This window comes from Canis lupus, chromosome 1 (genome assembly GCF_048164855.1).
Source record: "Canis lupus baileyi chromosome 1, mCanLup2.hap1, whole genome shotgun sequence".
In the NCBI taxonomy this organism is placed as follows: Eukaryota; Metazoa; Chordata; class Mammalia; order Carnivora; family Canidae; genus Canis; species Canis lupus.
This window is the reverse complement of record NC_132838.1, coordinates 31,493,027-31,517,635: the sequence shown is the minus strand read 5'-3', so window position 1 is coordinate 31,517,635 and position 24,609 is coordinate 31,493,027. Positions and strand designations below refer to the sequence as shown.

The 24,609-nt window shown below is 40.4% G+C and overlaps 1 protein-coding gene and 1 long non-coding RNA gene across 6 annotated transcripts in view; one reads left to right on the top strand and one right to left on the bottom strand.

Moving 5' to 3' along the window:
• Positions 1-210: 210 nt before the first annotated feature.
• Positions 211-24,609, bottom strand: part of ARFGEF3 (ARFGEF family member 3) — a 176,615-nt gene continuing 152,216 nt past the window's right edge. For 4 of the 5 annotated variants that reach the window (XM_072825090.1, XM_072825091.1, XM_072825092.1 and 1 more), the window contains 8 exons: positions 24,107-24,235; positions 21,472-21,648; positions 20,035-20,149; positions 19,114-19,216; positions 18,751-18,882; positions 17,166-17,287; positions 11,212-12,472; positions 211-7,823 (listed from right to left, as the gene is read on the bottom strand). In XM_072825090.1, coding sequence (XP_072681191.1) covers positions 7,632-7,823; positions 11,212-12,472; positions 17,166-17,287; positions 18,751-18,882; positions 19,114-19,216; positions 20,035-20,149; positions 21,472-21,648; positions 24,107-24,235 — 2,231 coding nt within the window. In that variant the 3' untranslated portion in view covers positions 211-7,631. The remainder of the gene's footprint in view (positions 7,824-11,211; positions 12,473-17,165; positions 17,288-18,750; positions 18,883-19,113; positions 19,217-20,034; positions 20,150-21,471; positions 21,649-24,106; positions 24,236-24,609) is intronic. The other variant, XM_072825098.1, reaches the window with a different exon arrangement.
• On the top strand, positions 16,999-19,995 carry LOC140632972 (uncharacterized). The gene is made up of 3 exons (XR_012030613.1): positions 16,999-17,295; positions 18,230-18,305; positions 19,004-19,995. It is a non-coding gene; the product is annotated as an uncharacterized lncRNA (long non-coding RNA).

Below are 24,609 nucleotides of genomic sequence, written 5' to 3'. Positions count from 1 at the left end.
TGAAGCATGCTTAAAAAAATAAATATTAAAAATATTATATATATGTAATATGTATTTCTTCAAATGTACTTTCTAGGCATGTACCAAATTGTTAACAGTGACCATCTTTGTATTATGGAACTGGAAGTGGCCTCTTCATTCAGTTGTGAAATGCCATGGAGAAAGGAACCTGATTCTTTGGCTGAATTCTATAAACATAGGCTAGTTACATAAATTATTTAGATATATTTATTATGTAAAGAAAATTGTTTCACATATTTTTAATGCATTTGAATTTTTATTCTACAACACAAGCAACATAAATACAATCTTTTAAAATATTTTCTCTTTAGAATTTTCATTTTCACCTCAGATAAAATGTACACAAAATACACTTGCAAGCTTGCTTACAGGGACCTGTTAAACAATGAACAGACAAATTCTATCAAACAGTTTATCAACATATAAAGGAGGATAGTTTCAGGGTTTTAAAAAAAATTATTAATGTGAGCAAACTGATTAAATAAGGCGGCAAATTAAAATTATATTTCCTTGACAAGTCCTTTGGAGTAAACAAAATGCTTCAAGGCTCCTGGTGAATGGGATTGCAAGGATGAATTCTGCATTTTATAGGTAAAATGATATACTGACTCAAATAATTATGGCTATACCACGCTTTACTTACAATTTTTATGCATGAAAACAAGTCAATTCTTTGGCATAATACAAGAAGGGATAAAAGAACCCTTACCACCTTCTGGCTTTATTTAGAGTGGGAAGTGGTAGTAGGGGAACTGTTTATAATGTAATTTATTTCTCTTAGAAATGCAGGAAAATAATCTTGAATAACAACTTTTTGGCATGATTAGGGCAATAAACATCTTATTCTTAGCTCCCTTCCTCCCACCCCCACCCATCCACTGAAAACAAATCAACAAACAAAAATAAGTGAAATTACTCTTTCCCTCTAGGCACCTGCTCCTGCCCCTATCATGCCATACCTGGATATCCTACCACATGGTTTCAATTGAAGTGAAACCAAAAATATCAAAATCATTAATCTTTGTCCAGTTTTGCCTATTTAGCAGGAAACCAATTTTTATTACAGAGGACCACTTCCAACAAAATACAGATGAAAGAACTGCCAAGGGAGGAATACAAAGTAGCCTGCACATGATCATGAGGTAGTCATGGATGACCACTGGTGGCTGGTAGTGTCAGGGCTTGAGATTCCCTAACTTGAAAACATATTTTATGTGGTAGCTCAAAAGATTGGATTTTAGATTCCCCCCATCCCTTTTTTGGCACCAATTGGTAAAATAAGTTGGAACTAAAATTATTCCCAGAGATTAGTATTTTAAATTTAACTTGAAAATCAATTACTATTAAAAGAGCTAAAAGCACACATAATTTCTAAAATGGATTATGGAAAACAAAAGTGTAATAAAACTCTTCAATTATTTCCATCCACAGAGGCAAGAACTCTACTCTTTAGTACCATTAACACTTTGATATGCTTTCTGATCTCACTAAATCTAGTAAATACTGTAATTATCTTCTCATACAAAAATCTAAATTAATTTAAACAATGTTAGAGTATTCAAGCAGAAAGTTTTAAAGAAACTTAAATCAATAAGAAGTATCTGTAATTAATATAGTTTATACTTGGATGATAATTTAAAAGTTCTTAATTTTTTTCTCTTGAACTATTCCATGAACCTTTTTTTAATGCAAGAAAAGAATTTCCAAGGCTAATTAATCAAAGAAAATGTTAGGAAATCAACTAAGGCCCCACCTACACTTGAGTTAACATGATTTCATTGTATTCCCAAAGCATATTGATACATGTGTACATTTCTCCCATAATTGGAAAACGAGGAGTGTGGTCTCCACTGTGCAGATATGAACAGAAACACATTTTCTGAAAAGTCCTTAAAACAGGCACATGTACTGCTAAAAGGGAGTTATTCAGTTTCCAAATTTCCATGAAACCACTTGGTAGACTCTTTACAGGTACACAGGAAATGAAAATATTTACACCAGACAGTTAAATGAAAGATGAAGGTACATCAAGTAGTGTAATATCATTTTGACATGTTGATATTTGGGTGACTAATGAGAGAGAGAAACCTACTAGCAAGCAAGCAATGACTCAAAAACCTCTGGAAGCCAGGAGCCAAGATTGCAACAGAGTTGAGATGGAAATATTAAAACTGTATGACAGAAGAAACTCAAACACTGTGTATTTAAATTTAAAATCACCTCAGTACAAGTCAAAGGGTCAACATGATACAAATGATCATCCATAGAACCAGTGTTTCTAAGTACAAAGATGAAAAGCTTACACAGATCTCACTGTCCCATTGAACTGATACATTCATTGTCTTTGAGCTTGTAAAAAACCGAATTGTTGGTATAATAAACCTAGAAACTGGGAAGGTTGAATAGGAATGCTGTAGAGAATCCAATCCCAAGTTGTCTGCCCCAGGTTGTTTGTTGTTTTCTCTAGAGCTTGATAAGTCAGGCTGATCTTAAAGGTAGTAGCTGGAAATTTTTTCAAGGCAGTTCTCAGAGTATGGTCCCCAGACCAGCAGCATTGGCCTCACCTGGGTCCTTGTTAGGAAAGCAAATTTCCAGACCTACTGAATTGGAAACCCTGGGCATGGGCCCAACAACCTGTGTTTTAACAAGCCCTCCAGGTGATTCTCATGTGTGCTAAAGTTTGAGAACCACTTTAGAACAAAGTCAAAAGATACCACACAACCACTACTTAAACCTTCAGGATAGGAACTAATAGTACAAACAATTCTTGGTGATTGAAAGGCTGGAAGGACCATAAGTGGATGGGATTCACCCGCAGTTGACTACGGTTTTGTCACGAAGATGGTCAGCCAGTCTCTCCTCCCTGGAACTCTCATGCATTATTGTACAAAGATAGAGGGGACAGGTTTTGTATGGTGCTAGTGGTGTGGCATCGAGTTTTCTTCAATTAGTAAGTGGTGCCATCATTTATATGGAAATTGAGCATTATTCCCAACTGAGTTTCTCATAGATTATCCCCGGGGATAATTTTTTTGGTCTGTTTTCCCTGAAGCAATAATTGTGTTTTGGAAATCTAAATGGTGTTCTAGTCCAACACTTTGTATTAAACTATTTGTTACTTCCACATCAAATACAAACATTATAAGCAGAGGAAGAGGATCTCACAAGAGACAATTTTCTAGATTGCTCCACTATGAGGAAGGAGAACACAATTTTTCTTGATGAAGCATAATTATGAGTTCTATACTAGTTTCATAAAGCTTGCCCAATAACAAGTTCATATTTCCAATAAAAAGTGCTTAAAAAGAGTCTCTTGCTTTTTTAAGGCCACACTAAATGTCACTAGGATCACCTAAGTGGTACCCATGCATATCCAAGTTTTGTTATTCACTTAATGAAACGTGTTGGACTTTTTTAATGCCTGTCTCCGCAGAATATGCAGAAATATTTAGGCATGTGGCACGTGGTTGCTATGGATATTGACCTGATGCCCTCAGTACCCGGATCTTTAAACAATCTTGTCTTACCCGTTGCTGCCTCTTCAGAAAGAGTGCATTTGAAAACTGGTTAGAATTTATTTTGCATATTCCCAAACTTTGATGATGACTTACGTATTTACTACTGTACACTTCCCAGGGAAGCAAGTAGAGAGGCACTGTTGGCTACAGGGCACTTTATTTTGAGTGATTAAATTGAACCAACTTTGCATGTCATTCTGGCCACAGACTGCCATGCTTTTCTGCGTAACAGCTGGCCATGAACAATATTATTCTATCATTTCCAACTAATTTGGCAAGTTTTGTAAATTACCTCTGAGGGCCTGCTTGAAGATTAAAGTTCAGACCTTATTTTATTTTCAAACACTCAAAATATTATGTTATATATGATCTTTCTATGTAAAAACACTAGCTTTTTCTTTTTTTTTTTTTAAACCTTATTTGAAAAATTCCCATAACATAGCAGATCTGGGATGTCAATCAGATATTTTCCACTCATTTTAACTGTTTAATTCCTTAAAACACTAAAGTGTTTCCCCTGTGTTTTTAGAGCACAATGTTGTAGAGCATGGCCTTTGAACTTAGGAACACCTCTCTCACAACCAGCTTTGCCACTTACTGGTTATCTCAGGCAAATTTCTTAACCTTTCTGGGTCTGTATCCTCAGCTGAACAAAAATGAGGAAATCTATGCCTATTTGACAAGGTCATTGTGAAAATTAAATGCTAATGTAGGTAAAGGGTCTACATTCACAGTGGCACTCGACAAATGTCACCGCCTCCCCGCTGTTTATAACCTCTTGTGGTTATCAGCTCCAAACAAAGGTCTTCATTCTGCTTAGTTTGATGGGTGGACACAAATGGATTTTCTTTCTGAGAAAGAAGACTGTCTTACCTAAGCAGTCTTGTGATGTATTTGGGGAGAGTCAGGGATATCTATTATACAATCACATTACCTTCTTATGGTTAAGGCCATTTGACTTTCTCCACTCACTCTGTATAAGCCTCTTCTTAAAACAAGAACTAAAAGCTTGGTGGTATCATACCAAGAGGCTTCCATTTAAAGGTACTTTTGAATTTTGTTAATATTTTGTCATGTTTGATTGCAAATATTTTAATCTGAGCTGTTATGTGTGTTAACATCTGCCTTGGTCAATCATTAAATAGCATAAAGATGGTAGAAAATGCCCTAGTTTTGTATTGATGGAGAAGGCTAGAAAATAATCGTAAGGGGAGAGAGAATAAGATGGTGTAAAGAGGCAGCCCAAGCATTTTTAAAAGCTAATCAGGAGAGGCAAGAACTAGGGGAAATCCTAGAACTCCATCAAACCTATGCTCTTAGGGCAAGGAGAAATCTGATGATGAGTGTGGTCTACCTGGCTGTCAGGAATTCCTAAATACTGAATTTTCTAGATGCTTTCAAGATGCACTTTACCAAAATATTAAAAAATAAATCTCAACCTTAGGGTAACACACTTTTGGCAGTAAATATGGGCAATTGAAAGCAATGTACAAAATCTTATTCTGCTTAGATCAGTAAATGTATGGTAAGAACTGTTTTAACCACAAAGGCTGTCTTGACATTGGTCCTTCAGAGACCTTGGGAGAGCGAGAGTGAAGGAAGAGAGCGGAAAAGGCAGAAACCAAGACAGCAGGAGAGTGTGAGAGGCTGACCTGGGCCGTCTGGAAAGGGAACCCTTGTCTACCAAGGGTTCCTCTCCACCCCTGGAGATGACAGACTTCATTGTGACCTGATGTTCTGTTTGTTAGAGATTATTTGCATCAGGCAATATCTTTTTTGACAATCACAGATACCTCTGGGAGGTATTATGGTGGTTTAGCTAACTTTCTTGTTGAAATCTGATGTGGATGTGAAGCACAGAGTATGCTGGGGACAGAGGTGGGTGGAGACCAATGTGGGCCGTGGGGTAGGCTATAGAATAGATGATGGAAAGGGGTCAAAAACCTCTTAAAAATGGTAGGTAAAGAACTATGTATGTTTTCTCACTTTTTAATTCTTGAACGTACAGTTTATTTTCATAAACTAGCCTTGGATCTCATAATAGAGCATCTATGGGAGAATGGATTCTGATTTCTAAACAATTAACATACTCTAGGACATGACATTCTACACTGAGACAGGCTTCCCTCAAATTTTCATACTTTATAAGAGGTTGCTACATATAAACATTTCATAATCACTCTGATTTGATACTCTTCTCTAATGAAGCTTATTTCCCACCCCTAAAGTGAATTTTGGAGTCCCCATGGGCTCACAAAGGGGAACCAAATCTCAGAAAAGCAGTACATCTTGGTGGCTCTATTTCTTTTTGTAGCTTTTGTTAAAATAAAAAAAGTACCCGACTTTCAATTCTATTTCCAAAAAATAACAATTTAAAAGTGTAGAATACAGCTCATTACTATCCCAACAATTCATTGCTTGTTAAGATCAAGGAGTTGATTTGCTTCTAAACTTATTTGTCTAATGAGTAAAACCTGAAGGCAAAAAGAGTGTGTCATGGAACTGGAAATATGTCTCTGGACTCTGTGGTGATCTTTAGATGGTATAAGGAATGATGAGGTTCTTTCATATTGGCTAAATAAATCAGGGAACCCTGTCTTCATCTTAACCTTGTAGATAGTTACATATTTCTCAAGGAAGACAAAGTTTACAAATAACAGCACTTAATAAAGCTGTTAGTTGTAAATCCTTGCTTCTCTACCAAAGACTTGATGTTTCAATCATTATAATTTAGGAACTATGAAGTATATTGTAAATAATATAAGGATTCCAAATTAATTTTCTAGTACTATCCGAAAGAAATGTCCATATAGAACAGCCATTTAGAAAGACCTCAGACAAAAGATAAATTTACTTGCCAGAGAGAACACATATTTTAAATTGAAAAACTTAATTTCCTAAATTTCATTGTGTCCCCTTCTCCATTAGTTATTTTTTCTTTTGAGACTAGAGCCTGTTTGCCTGACGCTGTAATTTCACGTGATGGTTGTATAATATTTAAGGTTTAAAATGACTTCGTCCCAGTCTCCTTTCCCACCCCTTCCAGCTGTCTCCCTGCCACCCCACACTTCCTGCCCCGTTCCCTGAGAAGTCTGCTCACTGGATGGAGAACTGAGTCCTTTCCTCCAAGGGTGTGGATACAAAAGGAGTTGCATTTAAATGTTTTGTTTTCTTAAAAACCCAATGTTCTGCCTTATGTTCAGATAGCTAGAGCATAAAAATGTCTGTGCAACAAGAAACTAAGGCACCATTTTTTTTTTCTTTCCCTTTCCTGTTTTGCCTTGGGAGCAAAAGCAGAGACTGGTGGGAAGCCAGGGTGGCAGGTCAGTCTTATGTCTCTTGGCAAGATCTGTATCAGCCACTATCACTGGGAGCTGTGTGTCAAAAGTTTCCAGGACACAGACTGAAAACCCTGCCAGGAAAGCATTTTATTCCTTTAGAAATAGGGAAATAAAGGCACAACAGTACCTTAAAAGAAGAAGTAAGTTGGTGAATACCAACCAGAAAATCTTGACAATTTAGGACAACTTTGAAATGTTCTGAAATATTTTACAGAGGAAGTCATCCCTTACTTGATTATGACACCCAAGAATATGTTTTTCCAGCTGTTGTCTTCCCTGCTAAGCCCATAACCATAATAGATATCTTCCTCCGATGAAGAACGTCTGCTACTAGATGCCTGAGTGCTTGCACATCAGCTTGACTTACCAGCGGATATTTTCTTAACAATTGCATTAAAAAAAAAAAAAAATCAAATGGACCAGTGAAGTGTTTTCAAAGGAGTAGTCCTTGAAAAGGGACTCTTTTGGGAATAGCATGGCAGGCAAAAGCACTGGGAAATAAACATCAAAATTTAGAAATGTGTCAAGGACTGAAGACTTTTCTGAAATAATGTGCAAAATCAGAGTATCGTTTGTGTCCTCTAGATACAAGGTGAGTGTCCAGAATGGCCCCAGGACTGATTAGCGAGGGAGCGGCCAACTGTTCTCCGAGACACTGGTTTCAGTGGGGCTGGTGGTGGGGAAGACGCCACCCGTCAGACTGGCAGGCACTCTCCGACCTTCGCTATTGTACTTGGTCACTGGGAGTCTCCTAGACGATGATGTCATAGACCCGGCCCACTCGGCCCAGCCATTCCCTCACAGCCTGGCGCACTCTGATGTCGGTCACGTGACAGGTCAGCTGGCTGATGCACGGGAACACGGCGGGCTGGAGGGCCGTGAAGGTCTGGTCCGGAAGGATCTGAATCTGGTTGAGGACTGTTAGCACCATGTTGGTCCATGCCTAGGAGAAAGGATGGAGGGGAATTAGCAGCTTTCTCCTCTGGATTCATTCGAACTCAGGTGTGGCTAAGCACTGCCAGTTTGCAAACGAGTTTTCCTAGGCTTTAGGTTGCAAATAAATCAGTCTTTACTAATGCAATGTGGCTAGAAGCCACTAATGTGGCTAAGTCGTCATTTTAAGTTCATATATACAAGGAATAGCAGAGACTCCTTTAATGTTAGGAATACCTTATTTTCAGGTTTCAGGGACTCCAGGCATACCTTGTTTTATTGCATTTTACTTTACAATACTGTGGTTCCCAGACACTGCTTTTTCTTTTCTTTCTCCCCCCCCCCCTTTTTTTTTTAAATAAACTGAACATCTGTGGCAGCCCTGTGTTGAGCATGTCCATCGTTGGCACCATTTTTCCAACAGCATTTGCTCACCTCACTTTGTATCTCTGTCACCTTTTGGTAATTCTCACAATATTTGAAACTTTTGCATTATTATTACTATTATTTGTTATGGTCATCTGTGATCAGTGATCTTTAATGTTACTATTGTAATTGTTTCGGGGTGCCATAAATTGTGCCCATTAACTTAATCAATAAATGTGTCCGTTCTGATTGTTTCACTGACCAGTTCCCCCATTTCTCTCCTGCTCCTCATGCCCTTCTATTCCCTGAGACACAATAATGGTGAAGTTAGATCAATTACTAACCCCACCATGGCCTCTAAGTGTTCAAGTGAAAGGAATAGTCACAGGTCTTTCCTTTTAAATCCAAAGCTAGAAATGATTATGCTTAGTGAGGAAGGCATGTTGAAAGCTGAGATTGGCACAAGAGTCTACTTCTGGGCTAAGTTAGCCACACTGGAAATGCAGAGGGAAAGCTCCTGAAGGAAATTAAAAGTGCTACTCCAGGGAACACACAAATAAGAAAGAGAAACAACCTTAGCGCTGTTCTGGAGAAAGTTTGAATAGTCTTGATAAAAAATCAAAGCAGCTACACCATTCATGTAAGTCAAAACCTAATTCCGAGGAAGGCCCTAACTCTCTTCAATTTTGTGAAGGCTGAGAGGTGAGGGAGCTGCAGAAGAAAAGTCTGAAGCTAGCAGAGGTTGGTTCATAAGGTTTAAGGAAAGAAGCCATTTCCATAACAGAAAAGTGCAAGGTGAAGCAGCAAGTGCTGATGTAGAAGCTACATTCTTAGAAGGTCTACCTATGGTCATTCATGAGGGTGGCTACACCCAACAACAGATTTCCAATGTAGATGAAAAGAGGCTTCTGTTGAAAGATGTCATCTAGGACTTCATGGCTAGAGAGAAGTCACTGCCTAGCCTCAAAGGTCAGGCTGCCTCTCTGGTTAGGAGCTTACGTAGCTGGTGACTTGCGGTTGAAGCCAGGGTTCATTCACTATTGTGAAAATCCCAGAGCCCTTAAGAATTATGCTGAATCTGTTCCGCCTGTGTTTCATAAATGGAACAACAAGGCCTGGAATGACAGCACATCTATTTACAACACGGTTTCTTGAATATTTTAAGCCCATTGTTGAGAACTACTACTCAGAAAAAAGGATTCCTTTTAAAATAATCCTGCTTATTGATAATGTGCCTGGTCACCCAAGAGCTCTGATGGAGATGTACAATAAGATTAATACCATCTTCATGCCTGCTAACACAACATCTATTCTACAGCCCTTGGATCAAAGAGTCATTTCTACTTTCAAGTTAATATATAAGAAATACATTCCATAAGACTGTAGCTGCTATAGATAGCGATTCCTCTGAGGGATCTGGACAAAGCATATTGAGAATTTGGAAAGTATTCACTATTCTATGCCATGAAGAACATTATGATTCATAGGAAGAGGTCAAAACATCAATACGAACTGGAGTTTGGAAGAAGCGGATTCCAGCCCTCATGGATGACTGTGAGGGTTTCAGGACTTCCCCAGAGGGAGTACCTGCAGATGTGGTGAGAATAGCAGGAGAACTAGAATTAGAGGTGGAGTCTGGAAATGCGACTGGATTGCTTTGATCTCCTGATCAAACCTGAACAGATCAGGAGGTGCTTCTTATGCAGGAGCAAAGAAAGTGGTTGCTTGAGCTGGAATCTACTTCCAGTGAAGATGCTGTGGAGATTGTTGAAATGATAGTGAGGGATTTAGAATATTACATAAACTTCGGTTGATAAAGCAGTTGCAGGGTTTGAGAGGACGGACTCCCATTTTGAAAGAAGTTTCTACTGGGGGTAAATGCTACCAGACAGCATTGCATGCTATAGAGAAATCATTCATGAAAGAGTCAATGCAGCAAACTTTATTGTTGCCTTATTTTAGGAAATTGCCATAGCCACCACAACCTTCCGCAACCATCACCCCGACTGGTCAGCAGCCATCAATGTCGAAGAAAGACCCTCCCCACTGGCAGAAAGACTGACTTGTGGAAAACTCAGAGGATGGTCAGTACTTTTTAGCAATAAAGTATTTTTTTAAATTAAGGTTGTGTGGGTGTGTATGTGTATTTCTAAGTATGCTATTGCACATTTTATAGACTATAGCATAGTGTAAACATAATTTTAACATGCACTGGGAAACCAAAAAATTCATTTGACTCACTTTGATATCTGCTTTATTGCAGTGGTCTGGAGTCAAACCCGCAATATCTCCGAGGTATGCCTGTACAAAGATCTTACCTACCTATTCCTCAGATTTTTAAAAATTCTCTTGCCTTCTCATAATGAAATCTCTATGAGACATTTTAAATGATCAGTCTCCATAATGCTTAGCAAACTGGAATAGGACTACCTTCATTCAGGGTGACTTTTAAAATCACAAGCAAATCTCCAAGACATGAAAAAAATTAAGCCATGTTATTTGTCCAAAAGGTCATCTATTATAGTATAACCACACATCTCTGGTTGACTGGACTTTTGCAAATCTCGTCTGGTTTTGAAGTTTGGTTCTATTTTCAAGATACTTTAGAGGAAAATAAGGCATCTTGCAAGATTCACGCTAAGTCCCAACTTCTGTTTATTCTAAGAATACATTTTTTGTGTAGGTCCACAGAATCCTAAGATCTGAGATCTTCTAACTTATTTATGCCTGCGGCAGGAGCCCACAATTCAAACACTCGCATTATTTTTAAAGGGCTCCCTGTGACTTTAGATCCCTCTTTTTCTCTTTCCCCATCTCTCATCTATCCTTAAATGGTACCAACACCGTTTTCTTCTCAAGCTGAGTCACAAATTTTAAATAGTGAAGGGGCCGGCCCACTCAAGGCCTTCCAAGCAACGAGCATGCTGTGCTCCTAATGGGTTAGGGAGACTTGAGATGAAAGCAGCCGGTTGGTACCACCGCAGGCCAACGTGCGCCGGCTTGGCTGGCTCGTCGGGGCGGCGGGAACCCACCTGGATCTGGGCTTCGGCGTCCCGCACCGAGACGCTCAGCGAGCTCCCGGTGGAGCCCGAGCGGGGCCTCTTCTCCTGTCGCAGCAGCTCGGGGCCCGCGCTGAACGAATGGCGCATCTGCCCCTGGTCTACCAAGTGCTGGGGACGCTGCAGCAGCGGGGAGTCCTGGCCCCTGGCGCCCAGCGGCTCTCCCTTCTTCTCCACTTTGCCCTCTTTGGGGAACGCGGGCAGGTTGTGCTGCTGCTTCCTCTTTTTGTATTCGGTCATGAGCTTGGAGATGGTCCTGTCGGCCGCCATGGTGTAGATCCTGTTCCCCGCGCTCTCCCACCACTCCCGCCTGCGGCCGGCGTCCTTCTTCTCCACCCTGGGGCTCGGCGGCCGCGGCGGCAGCAGCGCGTCGCCGCCGCCGCCGCCGCCCGCCCTCAGGCTCCCGGGCTCGGCCGCGTGGTCCCGGGCGTGGGCCTGGGCCTGGGCCTGGGCCTGGCTCCGGTCGTCCTCCGAAGGGGTGTCCTTCCCCGAGAAGCCGCCGGTCGACGGCGTGGAGGACTCGGACTGGAAGGAGGGCAGGATGAAGAACGGGTCGCTCTTGAAGACGGGCGCCTCGTCCACGCTGCTCTCCAGGTCCAGGTGCATCTGGATGTAGTTGGTGCACAGCTCCATGCACAGCTTGTGCAGCCGCTTGACCAGCCACACCCAGTCGGCGTTGCTGACGGGCTGCACGCTCAGCGAGGGCAGCCGGGCCCGCCACCGCCGCTTCTCCCTGCCCCTCGGCGGGCTCACCTGCGCCGTCTCCTCGAAGATGTCCTCGTCCTCCGACGAGCACTGCTGCGACGAGTCCGTGCTCCTCTCGTCGTCCTCAAAGAGGACCTTCTTCACCTGCTCGGCGGTGATGGCCTCCTGGTTGGTGAGGACGGCGCAGACCAGCGCGTGGAAATAAATGTTAAAGCTCATGGCGGACTGGCGGTAGAGGTTGGCGGCGCCCCCGATGCCGGACACCTTCTTCAGCAGGCACTTCAGCCCGGGGCTCGTGTCGAACTCCCGCGCCGTCCGGTACGAGTCCAGCAGCAGGTCGAAGATGACGGCCAGGTTCTGCATGGAGATGTATCGGAGGAAGCCGGCCAGCTTGGCCTCGGGGGCCGCGCCCGTCTTGTCCTCCCCCGGGGACGGGCCCTTGACGAACTCCTCCAGCAGGACATCGTACAGGTTCTGCAGGAGCACTTGATGAGACAGCAAGCTCACCACAATCTCCCGGAAAGATACGCTTCAAATGCAAAGAAACGGATCGATTAAAGTCACCCGCCTCGGCCACTAAAGCCATTCGAATGTCACCCATTTTCCAAGGACTTGGGCCAAATGATACACTAGCCGGCTCTATTTCAACGCCTTCATTTATCTGTATATTTTATCTCATTATCTCTTTTACAGCTTTTATTTATTTATTCATGAGGGACACACACACACACACAGAGGCAGAGACACGAGCAGAGGGAGAAGCAGGTCCCTGCAGGGGGCCCGATGCGGGACTCGATCCTGGCACCCCGAGATCACCACCTGAACCAAAGGCAGATGTTCAACCACTGGGCCACCCAGGCGTCCCTGATGCCTTCCTTTCAAAAGGGCAAACTTCTTGGGCCATTACACCATTTTAATCATGGTTAACAGGATTGCAGACACTTTCTAAAATCTAGGCGCTATATGATATTACTGTTTTGTAAAAACTTTTCAGTATAGGCTCAGTGATGGGATACAACATTGGACATTTTATTACCTGTAACTGTGAAGGAAATAAAATCAGAAAGTAACAACTTCTGGCCAATTCTATGAATTTTAATTGGTTTTCTTCCCTACCTTTGGTTTTTTTTTTTTTTTTTTTTTTTTCCCTCAAACCCAGAGCTGTTAGCAATCTCATTGAAGTCTAGCTTTCTAGGGACCAAACCAGTTTACTGTTTGGATTAACCGTTAATGCTTTAGGTGCATATATATAAAAACTCCAGTGCTTCCAGCATGTGAAATGGGCGAGGGTCACACATTTGCAAATTTAAGATAGAGATGACTGAACTCAAGCTTTCTAAATCAAACCTGAGAGACAAAGCAGCATTCATTCAACACTTATAATTCTCTTCTGTGTCCTTTCCTGCCAACATGGCCACAGGGCTCCTTTGTGGCCCTGGAATGCTTACTTGGATTTGCTGAGAGGCCCCTCGGGTCAGCTACGTGGCACAGGGGGAGGGGACGAATCCTCCCTAGACACCTGGCCAGGTCCCCTGGTTGAGAAGCGGGCACAGCCCACATAAGGAAGCCTTACCAGTGCCCCTTGGTGATTTGGTCTCTTCTGTTTGGCTGTATTCTTATACGATTTCAATTCCAGGTACTACCTTGGTTAAATACTATAATTCACCCATGTGGTTTGTGGTTTATGGTTTCACATTGTTTTGCGGCTCTTAGAACTGCATGAAAATAGCTTATACCATTATGTTGCAAACTAAATCCCATATGGGGTAATTATGAATTTATGACAACTCTAATTAATTAACAGTGTTTATTTAAAGCTCCAACCACTATGTTAATATGGTTAGCTATGACCCTGCATTTCAAAATTACTCTTTTAACAAAAAGGAACACAAATGCTTCTGTACATTTAAAGGCTGACCTTGCCCTCTGTGCCATGGTACACTGAGGCAGCATGGTGTAATCAGCACAGATCTGCCATTGACAAACCATATCCTTTTCTAACAACTCATTTAAGTAACTTGCTTTGGTGGTAAAATATACATAACATAAAAGTTTATTTTATTTTAGCCATTTTATTTTTTTTAAATTTAATTTTTTTAAAAGATTTTATTTATTTATTCATGAGAGAGACACAGAGAGAAGTGGAGACACAGGCAGAAGGAGAAGCAGGATCCCTGCAGGGAGCCCGACATGGAACCTGATCCCTGGAGCCGGGATCATGCCCTGAACCAAAGGCAGACACTCAACCGCTGAGCCACCCGGGTGTCCCTATATTAGCCATTTTTAAAAGCACAATTCAATGGCATTAAGTACCTGCACCATTTTGGGCAACTGTCACCACTGTCTATTTCTAGAACTTTTCATCCCAAATTCAATACCCCTCAAACAATAACTCCTCATTCTGCCCTTCTTTTGATAAGTTATTTAAGGTATCAGGAACCCTGATTCTTTTTAAAAGCCCCCAGGTTGATCAAGTGCTTCATGTCTATAGCTATAGGATACTACCTTAAGGGAAATCCTGTCGCCACTCAAGTCTTTTCCCTTGTCTGTCTGCCCCATTACACCGTAAAGTCTTCAAGGGCCAGGGTGGTATCTTATTATCTTATTCAAGGCTGGGAAAATGTCTGGTGAGAACAGCTCTCAGTAAGTGTTCAAGACAAACTGAGTAACAAAAACAGATTGGCTCTAAGTACAAATGCCACCCGGAAGCAACGTTCTCCCTGAGAAATGGCTCTGACACCTCAACCCCATGCCCTTGGCAGTCTGGACTCCTGAAGCAGGAACCCAACCAGAGAGGGGTAAGTTTGATCAACCTTTAGAAGATATAAACACCAGAGCCTACAGGACATGATCTGTCACCTTCCCCGAGAGCTGGAAAGCCCTTTACCAGTGAATGTTTAAAAAGACAGTTGATACTCAGCCATTAGAAATACTCAGCCATGAGAAATGACAAATACCCACATTTGCTTCAACGTGGATGGAACTGGAGGGTATTATGCTGAGTGAAATGAGTCAATCGGAGAAGGACAAACATTATATGGTCTCATTTGTTTGGGGAATATAAATAATAGTGAAAGGGAATAGAAGGGAAGGGAGAAGAAATGGGTAGGAAATATCAGAAAGGGAGACAGAACATAAAGACTCCTAACTCTGGGAAACGAACTAGGGGTGGTGGAAGGGGGGGGATAGGGGTGAGTGGGTGACGGGCACTGAGGGGGGCACTTGACGGAATGAGCACTGGGTGTTATTCTGTATGTTGGCAAATTGAACACCAATAAAAAATAAATTTATTATTAAAAAAATAAAAAGACAGTTGATGCAAGGCCATGTTTGAGTTATGTAGTATCTTTATCAACCAAGATAGCAATTTTATATCCTAAAGTATCAAGGGGACTAAGTGTGCATGTGAAAAGTTTAAAAAAAAATGCCTTCTGCTTTAGGATCAAGCTCCATGATACATAATAAGACAATAAGGGGACGCAGCTGGAGCAGTAATACAGAGATCAAAATTTCAGAGAGGTGCTGAAAAAGTGAAATAACTGTTATAGATGCACAACTCTTAATCATTTATATTGACAGAAGATTTTTAAAAAAGACCTGGAACAAACAAAAATGAACAGATAATTTTTCAATTTGTTGTACCCAAGTGTTTCATCCTTTTGGTCTGCACACCCATTACAAAGGGGACTGTGAAGTGCTTCTGAGACCAAGTGCAAAGGAAAGGTCTCTTCCTGGAGAATTAATTGCCTAACCAGTGGCTGACTGAAGACCTGCTAATGCCAGTTTCAGAGAGAAACAGATTCTGAATTTCAAGTACCATATCTTAAAGCTCTCACATTAGGTGGATGCTATAAAGCTCAGGGGCTATCTAGAGGTGATTTAAAACCACACCCAGATTTCTCTTTATTAATACTATAATCTGAATTTGATTTAGATATTTTTTTTCCCCATGGGTAACTTCAACATGAACCTTTGGGGATGAGCATAGATACGAACCTTCCTTGGGTCTACCGCATCTTGTGCTACATCTCGTGCTAAGATAAGAACTGCTCTGTAATAAGAATCAAATCCAAGAATGCCAGATGGCTCCACGCCTTTGTCCTTATGTGTCCCTGGATAGGTGGCCTGGCCTCTCTGAATGTTTTCCCATGGATAAAATGGGAGTGAAAGTATCTAGCTGCTGTATCTTACATATCATGCTCAAATACTTACCATCATTATTATTAGTAGGCTGGAAGTTTAAAAATGGGAAATTCCACTCATGGGTATTATCTTCAACATTGTATTATCAACAATAGTTTGTAGGCAAAATGACAGTATTTAGAAAGGGCAAGATTTGGGGGTACCTGAGTGGCTCAGTTGGTTTAGCATCTGACTCTTGATTTTGGCTCAGGTCACAATCTCAGGGTCTTGGGATCAGCCTGCATCAGGCTCTGCACTCAGTGGGGAGTCTGCTTGAGATTCTCTCCCTTTCCTTCTTCCCTTCCCTCTGCTCTGTGTCTCTAATTATAAGTCAATCAATCAATCAATCAATCAATCAATCTAAAAAGGGCCAGATTCTTATGGCTGGGCACAGATGTTTTTATCTCCCAACAGCTCATGAAAAGTTGAAGTATTTCTCCCTGAAACAGTATGAATCATGCCTCATATTGCAATTTAAAAAAAGAGAGACCATGGATAATACTATAGACACGCTGAGTTATGTCCCCCCACCCAAATTCATATGTTGAAGTCCAAACCCACAGTACCACAGTGTGACTGTATTGGGAGTTAAGATCTTGAAAAATAATTAAGGTAGATTCTCGTCCAATATGACTGGTGTCCGTATAAGAAGGGATTAGGACACAGACACATACAGAAGAAAGACCACATGAAGACACAGGGAGAAAGCATCCATCCAGAAGCCAAGGAGATAGGCCTCGGAAGAAACCAACCCTGCCGACACCTGGATCTTGGACTTCTAGGCTTCAGAACTGTAAGCAAATACATTTCTGTTGTTTGAGCCACCCAGCTGATGGTATTCACTATGGCAGTCCTATGAAACTAGTACATGTGAAATGTTGAAGCTTTACAGAAACAGTTTTCTGTAAAAACCTTTGCTAAATGACTCTATAAATGTCATTCTTAGCCAAATCTTGGATTTCAATGAGCCAGAAATGAAAATAAATAGAACCTTCCTTAGTTGTAAGCTCCCCACATGTTTAAGCTTATTAGCTGCTTACCTTTTCTTGGTGTGTCCATTTGGCTTCTCATCAGGAGGCAGCTCAATAATGAGCTGACAAGACTGAGCATGATCGAAGTTGTTTGGAGTCTTGGGTGAGCACTGCGTGTCCAACATAAACACCTGCAAAGGTACAGTTCAGAGCTCCGTCATCCTCCACCTGACTCCACTAGGGATTAGCTGGATGGCCCTGGATAAATTTCTTACTCTTTCTACTCATTTTTTCATCTATAAAATGAAGTTGACAATGGTTTCCTACATGATATGTTGAGAGAATTAATATGTGTATATTACATATGCATAGCATTAGAACAGAAGAGTAAATATTCAGAAGTTAGTGGCTGATACTAACACAAATAACACGACTACTTTAATCACGTGACAACTCATTACACCCAACTAGTAAGTGCTGATATTTAATATTAATTAAGAGTAAATAAAGAGGGGCCGTGTTTATAAAAAATATCTCCGATTTTGACATCTCTGTGGTATTCTATCCAACACAGGAATAAGAAATTAATTAGGACATTTAGAAACCAGACCTAGCCAGGAAACTTATCAATTGATAATCAGAGTATCCTGGATATACTAAGGGAGATTTTATTAACAATTTAAACAGCTCTTATAGAGAAAAGGCAATTCTGAATAGAACCCTTAATTCACTTTATTTTTGTAAAGAATTAGAATACTTTTCCAATAATTCCATCCAGTACTGCATACACATTTATAAAAATTGCTTAATATTTTAAACATACCACAAACATGCAAAAGATGTCTTTTGTATATGAAGACATAATTCAAATAGGTCTGCTGCCATTACATGATAGATTGTAAATTTAGGGACAATGTTTAATTACTCTGCTGGAAGCCACATGCAGGGTTTCTTAGCGGTAGACTGACATGCTACTTGAGTGTTTGGGGGCATATCTGTAGCTAGTGCTAAGGCTGGAAGGCCTTTGGTGATTTAGTAACTCACCTACTCAACAGATATTTACTAAGTATCTTCTATATGCATGGCTCTACTAATACCAAGGTAAGTATACAGACATGTTCTTTGCTCCTCAGGAGATTCAATCAACTTTTCTGACTTCTGACCTCTGTCAGCAGAAAAAGTCACTGGTACATGGTGATCCCTGAATAGGTAAGTATATTTTAATTTTAGTTATGATTTACATTTGACTGAAATTAAGCAGCTTGTAAATGTCAAACTCTGCATGGGAAACATAAGGAAAAATCCAAATAGGTTTGCCATCCTTAGGCACTTGTAGACTGCAAGTACCATCAATATTTCAGCAAATATGGATAATATACAGAGTCCGAGAAAGTCAAGTGGTGTATGAAGTGTAGGGGCCAGGCAGAAAGAGGACTTTATCTGATCTGGGCACTGGAGGACACAACAAGAAAGAGATGGAGGAAAGGATTATAATGATGTTGACTGGGTTAGTGGTCCTCATCAAGAACAGTACTGACAAGATGTCAGAGCCAGGAAGTGTATGTCCCTAAGGGAATGAAAGACAATCTGATTATGCAAGACCTTCAGGAAGAAGCTTGTAAAAGTCCTGGGAATCACAAGCCCCAGTCCTTACCTGCTGAGCCATGGCTCGAATGCGCCAGTACTCGGCCTCAGCACTGGGGGAGGAGGAGGGGGCCGCCACCCTCACCTGGCAGCCTTCCCCACTGAAGCTCTCAGTGCCGCTGTGGAAGCAGCCCAGTAGATCCTAGGGAGAAACACAGCAGAGGTTTCCTGGGTGCATCCAGGCCCTGTGTTCTAGAGCTGTTACGGTCCTGGTGTTTGGGACAAAAGCACAGATTGGACAACTTCTTTTTCACCCTCTGTAGGATTTCAAGTGAGCCTGCCTGATAAGAGAAGGAGGGCAGCATCCAGATGCCCAACTTGAAAGGCACGAGATGACTCGAACCTTCTCTGGCTCCACCTGCCAACAATTTACCTTCACTGGCTTGAGTGTGGCTGAGAACGCATCCTGCAGGGCACAGCAGGCAAGCCTCCACATTTCTTCAGTGAACACAGGTCCTGCTGTGACAAGGACGTACCTGCTCAAAGAAACCAGGAAAGAAGTCTTGAATCTGTACCTTTTGTCGCCCTTACAGACGAATGCACATATTTGTTCCACAGCTTCCATTCAAGTCTTGCTGCCTCTTATTACACTTGTCTTCAATCCAACTGGTATCCTATCTATTGTCACAACACTATTTCCTAAGGTATTTTCCTATAAAAATATCAAATAGCAATGGGTCCCCATTACAGAGAGGGCAATGTCTCAACTTAGGCTTTGCATGCAAGACTGTATATATATTCTGTACTAATTTTTCTATTCTAGCCTCATTTTCTACTACTCCTCTACAAATAACAACCAAAATAATAAAGACTCTGTTGTCATTTATGACTCAGATCTCCATGCTTATGTTTGTGATGTTCTGCTTGCAAGTCCCCATCTATCAAGATCTTGCCCACTTTGGGTGATCTGACCAAATGTCATTAATATAAAAAGTCCTTGCTGACATCCTACTCCCCTGTCCTCCTTGGCATGTACAGTAACTCCTAACTATTGTCATTTTTCATGTGTCTCTCTCTGTTATGTCCTTTAGAAAAGGCTATAAGCCTCTTTGAGGGTAGGGACCTTGACTTCCTATGCACAGAGTATCTCTCTTTGTATAATGCCTTACACATTGAAATGAAGCATTATTAGCATATACATATAGACATTTTTACTTGTAGAAAGCAGTCCAAAAAGTGGATTGCTACAATAAGAGAATTTAACTCCCTTGGATTTCATAATAAAAATTCTTAACTTTAAAAAAAAAAAAAAAAATTCTTAACTTTGTGGAGAGGCAAAGAATCTTTTCCTCACCTAATACAGGAGCAGCCCACTCTGGAGATGGTTTCTGTGGGCTTGGCCACACACGCTACCAGTAACTCAAACAGGTCCTTCAGCATCGTGTTGATCATGCTCTCATACCTGATGTCTACATGGAAAAGTAAAACCAGAATTTCACTCAACTCTTGTAAAGGAGAGGGTTAAAATGACATTTTTAGTAAAAGGGGAAAGTCTGAGCAATAAAAAGATGTATAAAAATCTAGGGAAAAAGTAATTTCTTGGATTTTTTCTGAACTTGACTTTAGCTTGTATTAATCATTTCATGATGAAATATGAGGCTTACTTTTATGTGTTGATATACATTTTTCGAAGTTAAGCATATAATTCATCCACTTATACTAGCTACTATTCAGGCTGTGCGTGTTCTTTTCTGTATAAAAAATTTAAATTCTTAAAAAAAAAAAAAAGAAAAATGAAACCTACAGTTTCCTTACTCTTGACAGACTAATTAAATGCTCGTGGCAAACAAACCCTCTCTCATCTTAACAGTTCTTGAACTCAGCCTGGCACACTATCCCCAGACTAAAGAAAATGAGACTTCCCCAAATCACATTCTATTTTCCCAATTCAAGGAATACATGTATATTCTTTCCCTCAAAGTCCATGTGATGACACAGATTTAATTTTTAGTAGAATCCTCAGTGGTTCTGTGCTGGGCAAAGCAGTGATCCAGCTAAGAACATACCTGTAGGGCTAATTATCGCTTACATGTGGAAACACCCACTTGTTGTCTTTCTCAATTAACTTTCTTTTTTGTGGAGGCAAGCTTATTAACTTTAGTAGAGCCACCCATTTCTTACTTTGCTTTTTAATTCTCCCTTGGGTGAACATCTCATGAATTTTTCTAACCTCTTCAACAAGGGCGTCTCTTACCTTACCTCTTCCTTTATAAAGAGAAGCCAAAGGCATATTGAATTATAACTTCTAGGTTAACAGTGATTTTTTTTTTCTGACTTCAATATACTATCTGCTACATACTTTCAGGTCATCTTCAAAGTACCACAGATATTAAGATACTTCACCCCTAACCTCTTAAGCAACTTCTTGCCTATAATTTAAGCCTTTTCTCAAATCTTATCTCCTCCATTTAGCCTCCCAGAGGAAGCAGGAGGATATACACCCTCTCACCTACAGACTACAGAGCTAGTTCTTTTTTTCTTCATTTAACTTATTGCATAGTTGAACTTGCCTCCTCTCTTCTCATGCACAGATCTACTAGATGGCACTATATTCTTATATGTATTTTAAGTATTAATTTTCAGTTTGATAATCTAGGAGAAGGTTGGCACTAACCATTATAGTTCTATTTAGGTAATACGTGGACAAAAATCATACACTGGTATTTTTTGACAGTGATGCTTCCCATGAAAAAAAAATACTCAGCATGGACTGCTAGGGGACCAAAGATACCTGAGTGTATAAAGCTTTGAATGTGCTCCACCACCAGCTCACAAGACAGGCCAATGGCGTGCTTGAAATTAGCAGAAGCTGCATCCCAGTACGAATGGTCTTTATGGCTACGTCGGAGCCAAAGGGTCATCACAGGGAGGAGAAGGTGAACAACCGCATAGATACCAAACCCTGGTCCTGAAATAGAAAAGTTGGCATCAGAACTGTGATCACAACAGCTCTCCTGTAGGGAAACAGAAGTTACTGCCATCACTTGGCATGCCCCAGTTCTTTCACAGGAGTTCCCCCCACCCCCTAAGAAGTTGCAAGGAAAAAGAATTTACTACTGACTGGGGGGAATATATGGTCTTCACTGGCATTTTTTTTTTCTTTTTTAAGATTTATTTTAGAGAGAGCATGAGAGTAGGGGGAGGGGCAGAGGAAGAAGGAGAGATGATCTCAAGCAGACTACCCCTGGGTACAGAGCTGGACTGGGACTTCAATCCCACGAGCTGGAAATCATGACCTGAGCTAAAATCCAGACTCAGAGGCTTAAATGACTGAGCCACTCAGGTGCTTCTCTTTTTTTGTTTCTGTTATGAATATAGTTATGCAAGTGATATATGAATAAATTCATAAAAATTCAAATAATACCAATAAAGCCAAAGTATCACCTAAATAACTCCCCCAGAGGTAAACAGAGATACACATATAAGAAAATGTCCTCTAAAGTTTACATATAAATATCTATATGAAACATCAAGAAACACATTAACATGTGTTAGAGATCATTCTGTATCAGAGAATTTAGATATTCCTCATTTTTACTGCCACATACTATTCCATTGCATGTATACACAACAGTTACTTATCCGTTCCCTTACTGATGGACACTTAAGGTGTTCTAACTTTTTGCTTTAGACAATGCTATAATGAAAATCCTTGTGAAAGTGATGGATTTTTAAAATTCTGATTACAAAAGTAAGAAACCCTTTTCTAATAAACACAGAAAAGAATGAGAATACGAAGAAAGAAACCTCACCCACAGAGATAATTACATTTTATGTTTGACTTCTAGTCTTTTTGAATGGACATGTGTATTCATAGATGCATAAAATTTCAATGTTGTGGTTGTACTCCATAGTATATATACTTTAAATGTTATTCACAAATACTCATTTTTATATCTGTGGGATATTTATATGCTCTCATTGTAATTTACTTAACCCATTTAGGGTGTTCATAATTTTTTTGGTATTCAATATATTTCAGCAATCATTTTATACTCATTTTGTTTCCATCACTATTAATTTCCTTTGATGATAGATTTCTAGTAGAATTAATTAGGTTGAGTGCTCTTCACACACAGTTAGTGGCAATGTGAAAACAGAAAACAGTACTAACTACTGAGGGAGAGCTATATAATTAAATCTGTAAAATACCTGCTTATTTTTGGCTTATAACTTTTTGACATATGAGAATAGCTATGCTGGCTTTTTTGGAAAAAATTCTGCTACAAACTGCAATGGATCTTAATACCGTACCAGTTATCAAGTCTTCACCAGTTTGTAATAAATATGAAACTCCTCTTATTACTATGGAATTGACTAGTGGGTTCATTTGTGGTTCTGATTCTGTTTGGAAAAATTAAAATTTCTATAGTTGCTTGGATCTTGGGAAAATTTGCATGTGTTAAGTATATATGCTAAATTTGATTGAATCAAAAGAAGAAATAAATTCCTCAGGGCCATTCTTTTCCTGTACTATCAAGGTATTAGGTGATCACTACATGTCTTTTTCTTTTTTTGAGAGAGCGAGCGAGCATGAGTCGGGGAGGGGCTGAGGGAAAGGGAGAGAGAGAATCTTAAGCAGACTCCACACTGATCATGAAGCCTGAGATCATGACCTGAGCTGAAATCAAAAGTTAGATGCTCAAAAAAAAAAAAAAAAAAAAAAAAAAAAAGAGTCAGATGCTCAACTGATGGAGCCAGCCAGGTGCCACTACATGTCTTTTTCTAAATCTAACCACCTATGACCTTTATATATTTAAGATCTTGCTGTTTTATTATTGTACATACTTTTGAGTGGTTTGTTTATGTCACTGAAGACTCAGTGAGCCTTACTGACAGCCCTAGGGCCAAGAGAAGGCTGTGATCATAGAACAGAGCAAAGCCAATAGCCTTGGCCTGATTATTGTAGGGATCCAACACACCTAACTGGATAGTACGCATTATTTGTAAATGGACTGATGGGAAGATATGTAAATAATAACAGGACATATCTTTTTTTTTAAAGGTTTTATTTATTTATTCATAGAGACACAGAGAGAGAGAGAGGCAGAGACACAGGCAGAGGGAGAAGCAGGCTCCATGCAGAGAGCCTGATGTGGGGCTTGATCCAGGGTCTCCAGGATCACGCCCTAGCTGCAGGCGGCGCTAAACCGCTGTGCCACTGGGGCTGCCCTAACAGGACATATCTTAAACATAACTGCATCATTACCATTTAACAAGTATTTACTGAGCATCTATTATGCATGAAGCTCTGCACCAAGTCTAGGGTTATAGGTGTAAAACAAGTAGACACATGGAAATACCTTCCTGAGAAAAGTTATATGCATAATACCTCCCCCACAAAAGACAGACATAGAAATTCTTACCAGGTGTTTTGGTAACATCTCTCAACAGCTCAAAGAGTAAATCCAAGGTTGGCGGTTGGTGCTGACGTGGACAGTTGGACACAGCCGCTGTTAGCTGCTCCAGCAGGATGATCCAGACTTCTATCAGCCCTGGATACAAAAAAGCAGATCTCTGTGAAATCCAGTTCAACATAATAGAGAGTCATAAGATCAAACTAAACATCGTGAGTTTAGCAGTGTGTCATATGGCAGTGTGTAGTCCTCAGTGTCTACAAGCATGGGCAGATTATGATTTACATGCTCTAAATAAGTTAAAGGGGGAAAATCCCAAATTTCTTCTCATTCCCCTACAGGAAGAAGGTGATGTGGCAAATTTTACTATATTGAACTAACTATCAGATTTCTTGGGAGCTGACAATACCAAAATAATAAAATATCCTTTTGTATCATCTTAGCATACATTCTTTTAAAACATTATTTTGTTGTAAATATGTAACAAAAATTTGTCACTTTAACCCTTTTTA